The sequence below is a fragment of the Onychomys torridus genome, chromosome 18 (genome assembly GCF_903995425.1).
Source record: "Onychomys torridus chromosome 18, mOncTor1.1, whole genome shotgun sequence".
NCBI classification, from domain to species: Eukaryota; Metazoa; Chordata; class Mammalia; order Rodentia; family Cricetidae; genus Onychomys; species Onychomys torridus.
In genome coordinates this window covers 59,500,913-59,516,486 of record NC_050460.1, presented here as the reverse complement: position 1 = coordinate 59,516,486, position 15,574 = coordinate 59,500,913, and the positions used below count along the sequence as shown (strand labels likewise).

The following is a 15,574-nucleotide window of genomic DNA, read 5'->3' as shown; positions in this document are numbered from 1 at the left end:
TCCTGTGTCCACCTAGATGACCAACCCTCAACCCCATACCCAGCAGTTCTTCCTGGAAGACAGTGGAAAGCAATGGATGAAGGGGCTTTTGTGGCAAAATTGGATCACATGATGTCTAGCAAAGTGGCAGGGACTGGAGCTCTTCAGAAATGGGTGCCCTCTCTCCACATCTGGGATCTCAGAAAGCCAAATGCTGTTCTCTAGGGCAGAGTTATCTTAGCACAGCAAGGAAGTGAACTGAACCTCAGAAGTGGACACTAGGCAGAGCTGGGCAGAGGAGGAACCCCCGGGAGAAGGGGACGTCAAGGCAGGAGACAGTGGCAAGTGTGTGGCTGGGCTCAAATCCCACTGTTGCTTCCTGGGAGCTGTGCACCATCAAGTAAATTACTTAGTGCTGGCAAAGCAGGGATACTGTGAGCCTGTAAGACAGAGGTTCTCAAGCTGTGGGTCAAATGATCCTTTCACAGGGATCACCTAAGACCATCTGAAAATACAGATGTTTACATTATGATCCACAGTAGGAGCAAAGTTACAGTTATGAAGTAGCAACACATATACTTTTTTGGTTGGGGTCACCGAAACATGAACTGTACTAAAGCGTCACAGCATTAGCAAGGTTAAGAACCACTGCTGTAAGATAAGAAGTCAATCCCAAGTTAGTGCACACCCTGACACTACATGGGCTGCAGATAGACTTTGATTTGGTTTTGAGAAAGGATCACTCCAGGCTGGCCCCCAGTTCTCAATCCCCCTGCCTCTGCCTCCCCGGTGCTGGGTATATAGGCATACACCACCATACCCTGCTCACCCACAGTATTTTAAGGCAAACAGAAGAGCTGGGAGACTGTGGCTGGGGCATAGTTTTGGCCTTGCCTTTAAAGGTGCCTGTTCCTGGCGAGCAGAATGTGGGAAGACTGGCAGTCGGATGTGAGATCCAAGAGACATCATATATTCATGCAGATTTGGGGCTCTTAAGGTTTTCAAGTATGATGGAACAAAATGTGAAAAGTGTGTAGCCTAAAGTGTCTGATGGGTATGCAGAGACCAGTGAACCTTCTAGCAGGGCAGCTTGGCCTTGCCATATCCCTGGAGACCACAATGACTGCCTTTAACATCACGGACGTTTGTGGATACTGAGAGTGATTCCTGGCTGGAGGAAGTCACTCTTTTCCCTTAGGGTCTGTCCACTTCCTAGGGGCAGCTACAGCTTAATCAACTCTTGTGTCCTTTCTCTCTCACAACAGCTCTGGGAGCTAGAGAGATGGTTCACCACTTCCGGGCCGCCTCACTTTTTTAAAAGACACGCCTTTAATCCTAGCACTCGGGAGGCAGAGACAGGCAGATCTCTGTGAGTTTGAGGACAGCCTGGTCTACAGAGTGAGTTCCAGGATAGTTAGGACTGTTACACAGAGAAACCCTGTCTCAAAAAAATCAATCAATCAATCCAATAATAAGTAAATAAATTTTAAAAAGCATGAATTTATGTTGATCCATGGTACTGTAAGCTTGGCTGGGAGTGGCTGCCACTCTCTCCAGAGCTCTTGTCACATTTATCTGGTTGGTGGTGGTCATGGATTTATGTTTTCTGCTTCTGCTGCCTGATCAGGTGACCTGGGTGGGTAGACTCCTGGCCTAAGCAGGAATTCCTGTAACATGTGCTTACATACACACAGGCCACAGATGATGACTCAAAGGGTCTTGAGAATCGAGCTCATGTCATTAGGCTTGGGAGCAAGCATCTGTAGCCACTGAACCAAACTATCTTATTGGCCCCAGAATTGCCCGAGATAAGGAGATGTCCTATCTATTGACCCAAGACAGCTCCTCTCCTACCTCAAGGTCCAACACTGGTCCAGTTTCCTTTCACAGAGCACTGCCCAGAGCAAGGATAGTTCTAGTATGGACCCAGTGGGCCCTGAGCCCCAGCTGCAGTGCTCAGGCAATTTGAGTCTCTTCAGTGGCTTAAGTCTACATCCGGGGTATGTGGGGGAATGGTTCCGGCCAATCAGGATTCACGACACATTTCAAAAACTGGCAAGTCACATTTTCCAGTGGATTCAGCCTCATCGGAACACCAACAGCCAAGAGCTGTTAGGAACCCACTTCTGCAAGTTCCCACTGTGTTAAGGAAGACCCAGAAATCGAATGGTCGGCTCACTAGGTGTGAGCTTCAGCGATGGCTTGGGTCAGTTTGGGTAGGCACAGAAGGGTGAGTGATTTCAGCCATCAAAGCAAACAGCAGGTGATGAAGGTGCTATATGCCCACGGCAGGACATCAGGCACGCATTGTCTATGGAAATGTCACCACTGTGACATTTATTCTGTGACAGAATAAAGCCCTCACTCGCACACACCACACCAAAACTCCACCGGTAACAAGGCTATAATATATTTGAAAAACTTCACAACAGGTACACACACACACACTTTTGGAGAAACATGGTGGGCTATCCCACCAGCAGGATCTTGTCCACAGAAGTGGGCAACCTCCCACCCCCACAGTGGGCTGCATGGGAGGCATCTTGGGATCTGAACAGGAGAAACAGGCAAGCAAGTAGAAAAAAAACCCCGCCGAGAGAGAAGGCCACAGGAGGAAGGCTGCTGTGGTTCTAGGAAACCCTCTTCTTTCATTGTATCATGATTCATTTGTGAAGAGGAAGTGGGTTCTGAGAAAAATACTTGAAATACTCTCTCAGGGGGAGAAGGCAGTTCTTCACCAGGGGGTCATCTTTCTGGCTGGCCATCTTGGCTTTGGTTCTGACTTGGCCTTCCAAGGACTGTTGCTCCTTTGGTGTCAGGGCCAAGTGTTTGCTACCAAGGAAAGAGTCACCTGTTAGAAATGCATGCAGCACTGGGGGGGGGGGGGGGCATGGGACAATGAGATCCCCACAAGGTGAAGGTTGCCTGTGGTCTCTAGGGTGAGTGCCCTCAGGAGGACCTGCCAGTGTCTCCACATTGTAAAGAAACGGTCCTGCCTCCCTCTGCTTCTGGATGGATTGGGAACAGGCAGGGTTCCCAAAGACCAAACCTCTAATATCTCTCTTTCAAGACAGTATCTCACTATTTGACCCTGGATGTCTGGGAACTTTCTATGTAGACCAGTGAAATCTACCTGCTTCTGCTGGGATTAAAAGCAAAGGCAGGAGCCAGACAGTGGCGGCGCACGCCTTTAATCCCAGCACTTGGGAGGCCAAGGCAGGTGGATTTCTGTGAGTTCAAAGCCAGCCTGGTCTACAGAATGTGTTCCAGGACAGCCAGGGCTGTTACATAGAGAAATGCTGTCTTGAAAAAAATAAACAAACAAACAAAAAAAAGAAAGCAAGTGTCCCGCTTCCCACTAGAACCCTTTGATTCAGCCTAGCATATCCCCTTTTTGGTGTGAAGTGGGAGCCTAGAAGCTGCCAGGAGTGGATGTGAGCCATCCCAGGCAGTGACCCACACACACACACAGAGAGCAAGGGTAAAGATCAGATCAGAGACCCTTCAAGGATGCGCACGCACTGTTCCCAGGAGGCCTGACAAGACGAACCCAGCTTACACAAGTGGGAAGCCCATGCCCCAGGGGCTCCTAGAGCATGTGAGCTTCATCCTGGAGGCCCCCTAGTGTATGACACCTAGCATCCCCTTTCTGTGTGCCCAGCCCCCAGTACAGTTAAGGACCATCTCCATCTCTTTTGGGGCAGACAGAAACAATGAATACAGAAAACATGTCTTCTACTTTCCCTCCATCCTACCCTGTCTTCATGTGGACAGTGGTCATCATAAGCTGTCCGTGAACTTAGCAAGGTAATTCCTACTCCAGTGGCCATGACTCTCTCACCCCACTGTGAAGCCACACTGTTCCCTCCAGGAGCCAAGTGACCCTAGGTATTAGGTGCAGGTACACCCAGCCCTCAACTTCCTTTGGGGGCCCTAAATCAGAAAGGAAGTACCTCAGTCAGAAAAGAGATGGGACTGGGGCCCAGGAAGAAAGAAGCTGTCCCTCCATGCTCCAAACCTGGCAGGACCCCATAGGGGGCTAGGTGTCTCTCTCGCAAGTCACATGTACTAGGATTGGCGGGACCATCTGTGATTACTTCTTTTTTTTTCTTTTTCTTTTTCCTTTTTTGGTATTTTTGAGATAGGGTTTCTCTGTACAGCTTTGTGCCTTTCCTAGATCTCGCTCTGTAGACCAGGCTGGCCTCGAACTCACAGAGATCTGCCTGCCTCTGCCTCCCGAGTGCTGGGATTAAAGGCGTGTGCCACCACCGCCCAGCCTGTGATTACTCCTAAAGCATGTTTGTTGTTCAGGAATAGAATGCCTGGTGTGATATACCTGATATGTGACATCCTGTGTGTGACAGGCTCATAGCTAGCAGCAGAGCCTGGCTCCTTTTGCCCACTGTCCAGCTCATTTCACTGTCCTTCTGCACTATCCCACAGTATCTATTGGGAAGGGATGGCAGGCAGGAGACTGTACCTTACTTAAAAGCATCCAAAAAGAATGTTTGGGAGAGTATATCTCCTCAACTCTACCTCAACTCAAATCCTGAAAGCATCCAGGTGAGGGAACCTGGTGATACCTAACTGGCATAGTGACTAGGAGCCAGGAGAATGCTGTGATGGAGGAGGTGGGTGGGAAGTTTCCAGAAACTCACTATAGGGCAGGAAAGGACACGACTTAGCAATCTCAGAAGACACAAACTGGCTCAATCTACATGCAGGTCTGTGAGCAAGTGGGTGTCTGTGTGTGGGCGTCTGGATGCATTAGGGAGTTGCGTCAGTATATATGAATGAGCGTGGGCATGAGCATGAGTGTGTGCAGGGCAGGAGCTTCAGAAGGCTGGGCAGGGGTAACTGGCCTACACAGTTTGAGAATGTGTCCTGAGGCCCATGGTTAGGCGTCTGGACTTCCCCCTGAGGGTGAGGGAACTCTTGTTTAGTCTTAAAGATCAGGAGTTAAGGGAGAGTCCCTCAGTGCACAGGGACATGCTGAGCCACATTGTGTCCAGGGTTGTGGTGGACAAGAGGTTGCTCAGACACAGCCGGGTGGAGCATGGCACTGTGTAGGCCTGGCTCTACCAGAATGCACGGTTTCCTCTGCCTCTGAGTCTTTACCATCCCCCCAGCCCTGAGGAGGTACCTCTTCAACCCTGGGATGTTGCTCCACACCCGCACAGCATTCTGGAGGACTCTGCCACGGATATTCTGGAGGGTCACAGGCTCTATCTGTGGGAGAAGAGGGGGGTGTGGGTCAGCATGACACAATTGCAGTCTCCTCCCCATGGGACACACAGTCAACAGACCATCTAGACTGGCCTCTTCAGTGGCATTGCTCACAGGGCACTCGATTTTCCTTACAAGACTACGGAGAACAAAGCCTGGAGACCGCCTTGATCAACTCTATAAAAACACAGCTTTACTGAAATGGGTAATATTCTAAGATAAGGTAACTTTCGAACACACTGACCTCTGAAAAGACAGAAAATGTCTGAGCAGTGGTGGCACACACCTTTAATCCCAACTCTTGGGAGGCAGAGGCAGGTGGGTCTCTGAGTTCAAGGCCAGCCTGATCTATAGAGTGAGTTCCAGGACAGCCAAGCCTACACAGAGAAACCCTGTCTCAAAAGATTAAAAAAAAAAAAAAAAAAAAAAAAAAAGCTGGGTGGTGGTGCTGCACACCTTTAATCCCAATACTCGGGAGACAGTGTCAGGCAAATCTCTGTGAGTTCGAGTCCAGCCTGGTCTACAAAGTGAGATCCAAGACAGGCTCCAATGCTACACAGAGAAACCTGGTCTCAAAACAACAACAACAAGAAAAAAAAATTAAAAAAAAAAAAACAACTTCATAGATGGGCTAAAAACTTCCATAGATTTCTTTTTTCCTTTTTTCTTTTCAGGGAGGCAGAATTAGATGGCAGTGAAGAAAGTCTCACTCACCATGTAGCCCTGGCTGGCCTGACACTTAATATAGGCCATCTATTAAAAGCAAAATCATGTGCCATTGCATCCAGCTCACAATTTTTTTTTAAAGCTGCATGGAGCGAAACAATTTCATAGAATTCTTTCACCATGTAAAATGTTTCCATGAACCAGATTCAACACAGAAACAAAAACCTGACAAGGATCCCACAAAAGAGAAAACCACAGACCAACCTCCTCTTACACTTGTCAACTCGAAAAGTCCTACCTATAAAACACTTTCCACAGGCTTCAGCCACGGGCTAAAATAGCAGACCATGGTCAAGTGGATTTTCCTAGGAATACAAGGATAGTTCATTCCCAGCCGCTCTAACCATATGCTAGCCCATTAATGGATTCGAGGAGGTGGGGGTGAGGAGAGGTAATCTGGCCATCTCAAATGTTAAAAAACAACACAGGCTGGGCGGTGGGGGGGCATGCCTTTAATCCCAGCACTCGGGAGGCAGAGGCAGGCGGATCTCTGTGAGTTCGAGGCCAGCTTGGTCTACAAAGTGAGTTCCAGGAAAGGTGCAAAACTACACAGAGAAACCCTGTCTCAAAAAAAAAAAAAAAAAAAAGAACACAGGATGCTGTACCTTTAATCCCAGCACTTGACAAGCAGAGCTTCTCATTCCTGATTTTTCTGAGTACCCAGGGAAACCGTCTGGTGCCTACGGATCCCCACCCCCTCTGCTCACTCAGTAGGCCAAGCTCCCCAACCTGCCGTTGTATCTCCTCTTGGGAGGAGGGGCCACAACTCGCTTCCTCCTTCCTCGAAGTCTCTCATCTCCCATAATCAAGACTGTCGGTCATTCCTCACCCTCCACAGCTCTCCCTGACACACTGGCCCAAATCAACCCTGAAGGGAACTGAGCCCTGGGCCCCACGGCATGGCCACACTGAAGGTGAGAGTTCAGATAAAAAGGGGGGAACAGGCTGTCCAGAATGAGTGCACACAAACTCATGGGAGTGCATGGAGTGGGCATGCATGTCATGTGGGATGTGTGGTGGGTGGAAGTGGATGTGTTCATGTGTGCGGGGTGAAAGGGGGGGAGGAGGGGACATGGGTCTGGATGGCTGTGACTTGCATGCAAAGAAGTCGTGTAGGAAGAGGGGGTTGCACTACAAGGCTGTCCCTGTAGGGGCCAATGTCCTGAAAATCTGCATTCTGTGTCTCAGGTGCCCAATGTCCTTGTGGCCCCTCACACTCGAGGGAGCAGAGGCCTCAGGAGTGAGAGTCCCAGAGCTGGATACAGGCTAAGCTCCTACCCCCAGGTACACTCACCTGGAGGAAGCGGGTTGTGGTGACTTGGTCATCCTCAGTCAGCAGCAGACTGTCCACAAACATCCAGAAGAAAGGCCGCTGACTCCCTGGGTGTGGGCGAGCATACTGCAGGATCCGGTGGAATTGGAACATGTACCAGCCTGTCATGAACCAGGGAGAGGGCCAGTTCAGATGGCAAGGGCCAGGACTACACCTTTGCAGATGCTGGGCACCTCTGCTCTCCCATTGTGGAGATGGGAACACGAATGTCAGTTTAGTCTAGAACTCACCCAACAGCACACTGAACATGTGCAAGTTCACCTGTCTGTTACAGCCTGGGGAAGCTAGTCTTAAAATGCAGAGTGTGTGATTTCTGCCCTGTCTGAAGGCTGAGGGGGCGTGAGGTGAGGCGGAGATAGAAGGGAGGACAGGGTAGAGGTGACAGGGTTGAAGACAAGATTCTCAGGTGACTAGAGCTGAAAACAGCCAGTCCATTTCTTGAAACTTACCAGGGCAGCGGTCACAAGAGTGACCTAGGGGCTGTGTCGAGCCATACACGAGGTCAAAGGGACCCCATCTCTCCACCTAAGGAACACATACATGGTTATTTATGGGATACGGATGGCTCAAAGCTAAGTGCTTTCCCACTGGTGGCCAGTATTAGGGCCTCTGCACCCCACTCATCTCCCCAATGATGTACCTTGTGGGTGACCCAAACAGACCTCCTAGCTAAACCTTGGGACCCACTTAGGCAGAGATACCCAGACACCAATGGCTCTCAGGAGAAGCCCGAACAGTGGTAGCCTAAGAATGTTCCATATCTGAGATTATTCCTCAGAAAACTGTTGCCTTTAAAAGGGGACCAGTCGTGGAGGGAGAACGCATGCTCATTCAGCCTGCAAGATTCCATATCCTTCTGGGAAACTAAGGATTGTGCTGGAGTCAGTAGCTGGGAGCAGCAGACAGCAGGGGAACATGATCTGATGGCCATAAACAATTCCCACTTAGTAAGCAGATGGGGTCACTAGCTGGTCAGTTAGGAAGAAAATGAAACAGTCAGCCCCAAGTATGCCCCAAGTGCCTTCCGTTTACCCAAGTGGCCCAAGGTCCCTCTCCAGAACCCAGAGAACCCCTGCTTCATCAACTGCCTCTCTAGCCCTGGATATTCTTTTAAGAAAACAGTTCTGCCTGGTAGGGGTGCACCCCTTTAATCCCAGCTCTCGGGAGGGAGAGGCAGGAGGATCTCTCTGAGTTCAAGGCCAGCTGGTGTGCAGAGTAAGTTCCAGGACAGCCAGGGCTACAGAGAAATCTTGTCTATAAAAAAAAAAAAAGAATTATTTAGGGGCTAGAGACATGGCTCAGAGGTTAGGAGCACTGGCTGCTCCTCCAGAGGTCCTGAGTTCAATTCCCAGCAACCACATGGTGGCTCACAACCATCTATAATGAGATCTGGCGCCCTCTTCTGGCATACAGGCATACATGCAGGCAGAACACTGTATACATAATAAATCTTTAAAAAGAAAAAAGGAAAGAAAGAAGAAAGAAACAAAAGAGTTTTAAGATATCCATGCATGATTTCCCCAATCTAGAATAGGCCCCCACTTTCTTGGAATTTCTCTCAGTAGTGGCCTGACTCCTAAATTAGGCCTCAACTTCTTGGCTCTTGTGTTCTCTATGTCCCCAACTTCTCTACCTGGGATCCTACAGGGGCAATGGCTGGTTGGGATCTGGCCAGAGAGAGTGGTCAGGTTATGGATTAAAGACCAACACCCCAACTGTCTACATTAAGGAGGTCCCAATGCAACTTGCCCCCTCCCCCCTCCAGTGCCCTCAGGAGGAGCGGAAGAGGGTCCCACACAGGGACAAGACAACACCGGATTTGCATTTGGAAGATATTTTCAGACAGCTGTTGGCTGCTCAGCTCCAGACTTGTAACAATGAGAGGGTGGGGGTTGGGGACTTAGCTCAGTGGTAGAGCGCTTGCCTAGCAAGCACAAGACCCTAGGTTCGACCCTGAGCTCAAAAAAAAAAAAAAAAAAAAAAAGGAAAAAACCCAAGAGAGGGTGGGGTGGGGCTGAGCCTCTCCACCCATGCATATCCCCCATCAAAGGCAGCAAATACTAGCCACGTGGCTCTCAAGACGTCTGGCTGTTTGCCCTGATCAGGGCGGAGGGCCAAGCAGAGGCCAGAAAAACATTCCTCTCCCACCACCCTCTGTGAGGCATGACACTGGTGACCACACTGGGGCTGGCCCTCGCCAGAAGCCAGAACCCCGTATCAGAATCCCATGCTGGTCCAAGCAGGACGTTGCACCCTGCATGCTCCTTCCTGTCCCTCCAGAGCTCCCTTCCTCCCCCTCCCCCCCATTGCCCCTCTCTCCCTCCCTCCTATTCCCCCCCTTCTTGCTCCTTCCCTGCCTCCAGGCCCCATAAGGCCACTTGCACACCTGGCCTTGGCAGCCCCCCCCCCCCAACTTACATCTCTCCTCACAACATTCGTGACATCTTCCAAGTACTTCAGCCTTCCTTCTTCAGAACCTCTTTCCAAAAAGCCCAAACTCTCTAGCTCTGGAGGGGGGACAGACAAGATGGATAGAGAGCAGACATGGGCTCTGTCCCCGCAGAGTGGGGGACGGATCCATGACAGTGCAACTTTCCTGTCATGGAGCAGCAGCTTGATCTTTTCCAGTATCAAGAGCCCAGGGCAAACTTCCTGAGTGTTAATTTATGAAAGTCAAGGAATTTGTTGCGAAACTGCATTTCTGAGCCATGCTCTCACTTGATGGCTTAGGCAACCAGTGGGGCTGTGACACCCCCATACTGGTGTCATCTTTGAATCAAAATAGTAACATACAGAGCAGGTGCATTTCCTTCAGACCCCGAGACTTAGAGCTTGGGCAGGTTGAGCCCTTGCTGGGCATCCTTAAGGTATAGTGATACAATTATAACTACCACATGGGGCCCTTGTGACACACTGTGGGGTCACTTGGACACTCTCCTGGTATCCTGAGTGGGATATGATTTAGCCAGAGAATGGAGTACCTTTAGGGCTCAGAGCTTGCTAAGCACATGGAGGTCAGAGCAGTCCAAGGGACAGGACTCCAGGAGATTCAGGTACAGAAAGAGGAGACAGGAAGGTGTGGAGGCTGGGGGAGCCTATGTATGACTGGGGCAAGGCTGCCAGAACTCAGCCTCCCCATCAACAGTAGTTCCCATCCACCCTGGCAGGCTTGCCCCTTCCCATTCAATGCTGCCTCCTCCTGTTGGGGAACTGGGTCCTCATCTGGGTTCCAGCTTTCTGGCCCTTTTCACTTTCCCTCTGCTTGGGCACACGGTTGGGGGATTTCTTTGGAATCATATCCTTTCTGGGATACTCAGTTCTCTCAGCTCAGGGAGTCTGAGGAAGAAGTTCGATGGGCATTCGATTCTCAATCCTTGCTCCACATCTCAGATGCCCAGGGGTAGCCTAACATCCAGGCAGAGGACCCCAGAACACTCTGAGCTCCTCTTGCCCTCCTCCCCACCCCCCTTCCCTCCATGCACTTCTGGAGAGTCATTTGACGAGGGGACACTCACCTTTCTCAATATTCCCAAAGAGGCTCAGTACCCGCACTGGCTGTCTCTTCCAAGCGGACACTGGCTTGTACATCTCCAGAGGGCTTGCCTGGAAAGGAAATTGAAAAAACAGAGAAAAAGGTGAAAGGATGTGTGCTGGTCGCTCAGTGAGAGCTGGTGAGTTAAGTTATAGTTAAGTGGCTCCCACAGTAGGCTTTCCCCAGATGGACAGACAGGACTCAACTGAGAGCCACCTGAAAGCCTGGCTGACGCTCGAGGGACCAGAGCTGGCCATCCCTCCCTGGAGGCCACCTCCACTCACTCCCCAGGTCTAGGTCTCTTGCCTGGACCCCCACATATCGGGAAGCAGGGTATGGTTTCTCTGAAGTTGGAGGGTAATAAATACTAGCAGAGGAGAGCTCGGGCTGTGGGTCTCAGGCTCCAAGATTCCAGGAGACCAAAACCATCCCCATAGCCCAGCAGCCTGAAATCCAGGTGCCACCAGCACTGGTGGCCTGAGGCTTCAGGGAACCATCCCAGGCCTCTTCCAGCAGCTGGGCTCAGCACACTGTGGCTCTGACTGGCTAAGTGCTGCCTTCCTCACTAGATTTTTCCTGCATGTCTCAAGGTCCTACAACTCCTTCTTTTACAAGGATGCTCCCGCTACATACAGGCAGAGACCACCTCCTTCCAAACTGCTCTTATCTCAACCTCAGCCAAGTGACACCACCAAGACCCCACTTCCAAATCAGGCTGTGTTTTCAGGTCCCTGGTTTATGACCTTGACAGATGTTTCAGGGAAAGAAGACACACAGTCCAGTCTTCTGTACCTTTGACTGTTTTGATCCCTCTGGGCTTCACCCTTGAGATGGCAGCCATGGCTGCACACGGGATGCCATGTTGGCTAAGCATTCAAGCCAACGTGATGGACTTATTGTATGTCTGTGGAGGGGGCTTCTGTCCTGCTTGTGACTGGTAATCATCCCTACGCTTGTAAGAAACAAAATGATGACCAAGGATGCAACTCAGTTAGTAAAGAGCTTGTGGAGCCTATGGCCCTGGGTCAGTCTTTGTAAATGTGGTGCTGGTAATTCCAGGACTCAGGAGCAGAGGATCGTTGAGTTCAAGGTCATCCTCAGCTACAAAGTGACTTTGAGGCCAGCCTGGGCTCCCTGAAATCCTCACAACAAAATAGCAGTGACACCTGCTCTCCAACCAAAAAGGGGCATTATGGCAAAAGCCTTATCAGGTGATGGAGTATGTGTGCCCTTGACAGCCAATAACCTGCTGTGGCAGATCCAGCACTGGGCGGTCCTTACCCCCTCTAGATCATGAAAGGCCTTCAGCTGGTGACGCCACCTTTTTCGCCTCTGCAGCAGCCCGCTCCGAGTGAAAGGCAGGCACAGGAAGCAAACCCAGCAGGCCATCGCGTTGATTCGCTCTGAGGTCCCGGGGCCCACCAGGATATCCACACACTCGAAACAGTAACATCTAGAGTCAAACCGAGAACCACCGTGACCTGAGTCATACTGCCATCGGGACCGCAAGGCAGGCCAGCACCTTGTTCTGGAGGGAACCATGTTTCTCTCTGGGCTCATCTCTCAGTGCTGGGTGGGTGAGGCTGGATGCAGGCTGGGAAGGGAAACTCAACAACAGAAGATGTGACGTAGGTATCCCCAAAACGGCGGACCTCACTTCCCTAAGCCTTCCCACAACTCTGAAGGCTGTACACACATTTTTAAGGGTAGAAAAAAAGAAGAAACATACAGGAGCTGGGAAGGGGACACTTGAAGTCAGGGATATAAAGAGGGAGATGTCCAGGATGGGGCAGGGACCGGCATAGATGGAGCTCAGGATGGTGTTTTAATAACTGAAGGTGAATGTGCCACCTGTGTCCTGAACAGTCCCAGTCATTACTCATGACCAGCAGCCACTAGGCAGAGTACAAGCACCCACTGAGCTAAATCTCCAACCCATACTGTCTTTTTTTTTTTTTTTTTTTGGTTTTTCGAGACAGGGTTTCTCTGTAGCTTTGGAGCCTGTCCTGGACTAGCTCTGTAGACCAGGCTAGCCTCAAACTCACAGAGATCCACCTGCCTCTGCCTTCCAAGTGTTGAGATTACAGGCATGCACCACCACCGCCTGGCCACCCTTATATTTTGTAAGGACAGAGGGACTGGCCATGTGGTGGCTGTGCTCCTGAAGAGAGACATCACAGAGTTATATCCTCAGCACCTGTTTCTCATATTGGGGGTGGTTCTTTTGGGAGGAGCAATGGGGGGTTGTGCCCCTCCTCACCTGGTACAGTCGGGGCTCTCACAGATGAACAAGGTGTGCCCTGAGCAGCAGATGGAGCAGTAGCTCTGGTGCCCATCCTCATCATAAAGGAAGATGGTCTCCAGGAACGTGTCCTGAGCAGGGAGCAAAGGCTGTGTGAGATCTCCCCCTCCAGTGCCAAGTAAGTCCCACTGCCTCCCTGCTTACCTTACACGAGGCACATATGCCCCCCTCAAATAAGGGGTGCTGCGTATGCACCTGGAGACTTCCACAACAGAGGCAGATGTCTAGAGAGAACGCAGAGGGAAAATCAGGGGAAATACTTAACAAAAGCGGCACAAGGACCCTGAGGGAGATCAGGGAAGACCCAAGAAGTGTGTGTCAGGGTTATAGATCGGAAGACTTGATGGGAAAACAAAACACCCCAAATGAAGGGCAGACATCTCCAAACCCCAGATGGCTTTTTGCAGACCTGATATGTTGGTCCTAAAATGCCTATGGAAACCCATATTGGCCAACCCAGAGAAATAGATCATTGACTGAGGAACCTGGAGTCCCTATGAATAGATACACATTTAAAAAAAAAAAGATTTATTCATTTTAGGGATACGAGTGCTCTTTCTGCATGTATGCCTTATGCCAGGAGAGGGCATCAGAGTCCACTATAGATAGTTGTGAGCTACCACGTGGGTGCTGGGAATTGAACTCAGGATGTGTAGAAGAGCAGCCAGTACTCTTAACCACTAAGCCATTTCTCCAGCCCCCATACACATTTTTATTTTCCTCTTTTCCCCTTTCTCTTTCTGACAGGGTCACATATATCTCAAGCTGGCTTCAACTTCACTAAAGGTGACCTTGAATGTCTGGTTCTCCCATCTTTATCTCCTGAATGTTGGGTTACAGGGTGTGTCACCACACCCATTTTACAGGGTGCTGATGGAACCTAGGGCTAATTGCAGGATGAGTAGACACTCTACTGAGAACTCAGCATAGTCTCCAATTAGACTGTAGTCGTGGATGATGTAAACACAATTTTTTGTGGGGGTGGGGTTCGAGACAGGGTTTCTCTGTGTAGCCCTGGCTGTCCTGGGGCTCCATAGACCAGGCTGGCCTCAGACTCCGAGATCCTTTTGCTTCCGCTTCCTGATTCCTGGGATTAATGTGCACCACCATGCCCAGCCCAGATACATTCCTTAAACAAATCTGGGGCTGCGGTATGGGGGATGGGAAGAGAACATCCCATGGGCTCCAGGATTGTTCTCCACCTTCTGGGATGGCTAAGTAAGGCTGAAGCAAGCCTTTCTAGTGGGGGCTGACACTCTGTTTTGCTGGATCACAAGCAAGTGTGCAAACTTACCTTCGATGTTCCGTCGGTTCACAGTGACTTCATACCTGATGATCTCTGGAAGAGAAAAAAATAAGTAGCCTCTTTCCTTTGGCTCTCATTGAAACATGCATGGTAAACTTGTCTTCTGAGGTGACTGGAACACAAGGAATCCCCCCACTGACACCCACTGAATGCCTGCTTTTGTCTGGAGTGGGGGCATCCTAAATGATACAGGAACATTCCGTGCATTGCCTAACTCAGAGGTTCTCATCTAAGAGAGAAGTTCATTACTTGGGTGGGGCCTTACCTCTGCCTGGTGGAGGTGAGGTTAAGGACCGTAGCTCCATGGAGTCTTCCAGTACGACGTCCATGCTGTGCTCATCATTCAGGCTCAGGGCTGGAGATGGAGACAGCGTCATCCCAGGGAGGCCACATAGGGACACAAGACACATGCAGGAAAACAGTATGTAGTCAATACAAGGGTCAGGGGACCCACTAGACTGTCCAGCCAAGTCATGGTGACATCCACCCACCCATCTGGGAATTAGGGACAAGAAAAACTGCTAACATCAGCTTTGAAGTACTTGGTAGGAGAGAGTGGGCCCTATGAGATACCCTTCCCCCATCCAATCCCAGGCACCATGTGTTTTCAGGTGGGGCACGTATGTGGATACCCCAGCGTCCATGTGGCCCTGCCTCACTCTACCTGGTAGACCCCTCTAGGTCCCATTCCCACCTTCTAGTGACAATTCAGACTCCCTGCTAAGGACCCTGTGGAGTAAGAGGAGGAAAGGGAAGAAGAGGAGGGGAGAGGGGGGGAGAGGGAAAGGGAGAAAGAAACCTGAGGATCTTACAGGGTTTCGAACACTGCTCTTCCAGGTGGCTGGCAGAGTCCGGGCTAGAACTGTCCAGAGTCTCCAGGTCCCAGGTTCCAAGGGCCTTGGGGCAAGAAGAAGAATTCTCCTGGGAACCCATGAAGGTTGTCTGCTAGCAGGATCTGTGTCGAAGGGATGGCGGGTGGCTGGAGATTTCAGGAGGTGTGTCAGCAGAGTCGTCAGAACCCTGCAATGCAATGAGAGATGGTGGGAGGGGGTTGTAAGGTGCTCGGGTGGGTTCTCTTGGGGTCTAGTGGGGAATTGTGGAGAGGAAGAGAGAGGGACCTTAAGGCAAGTATGGATAATAGCGAAGTGCTGGACGGAGCCTATTAAGGGC

General features: G+C 50.5%; 1 protein-coding gene across 1 annotated transcript; it reads right to left on the bottom strand.

Annotated features, from left to right (window-relative positions):
• Window positions 1-2,642: 2,642 nt before the first annotated feature.
• Dnmt3l (DNA methyltransferase 3 like) lies at window positions 2,643-15,337 on the bottom strand. Its single transcript, XM_036167174.1, has 12 exons — window positions 15,217-15,337; window positions 14,670-14,759; window positions 14,393-14,437; window positions 13,243-13,322; window positions 13,057-13,169; window positions 12,078-12,249; window positions 10,780-10,867; window positions 9,683-9,771; window positions 7,714-7,789; window positions 7,226-7,365; window positions 5,123-5,208; window positions 2,643-2,811 (listed from the first exon to the last, which is right to left on the bottom strand). Exons 1-12 carry the CDS (start codon window positions 15,335-15,337, stop codon window positions 2,643-2,645), a joined length of 1,269 nt encoding a protein of 422 aa, XP_036023067.1.
• Window positions 15,338-15,574: the final 237 nt, after the last annotated feature.

What these genes read in the sequence shown, in the direction of transcription:
- Dnmt3l (XM_036167174.1), bottom strand. Translation starts at nt 15,337, where the DNA reads ATGGGTTCCCAGGAGAATTCTTCTTCTTGCCCCAAGGCCCTTGGAACC. An exon ending in CCTTTCATGATCTAGAGGGG is followed by an intron (nt 10,868 to 12,077) that starts GTAAGGACCGCC and finishes TTTCCTTTCCAG; the next exon opens with GCAAGCCCTCTGGAGATGTA. An exon ending in CTTTGGGAATATTGAGAAAG is followed by an intron (nt 9,772 to 10,779) that starts GTGAGTGTCCCC and finishes TCCCCCCTCCAG; the next exon opens with AGCTAGAGAGTTTGGGCTTT.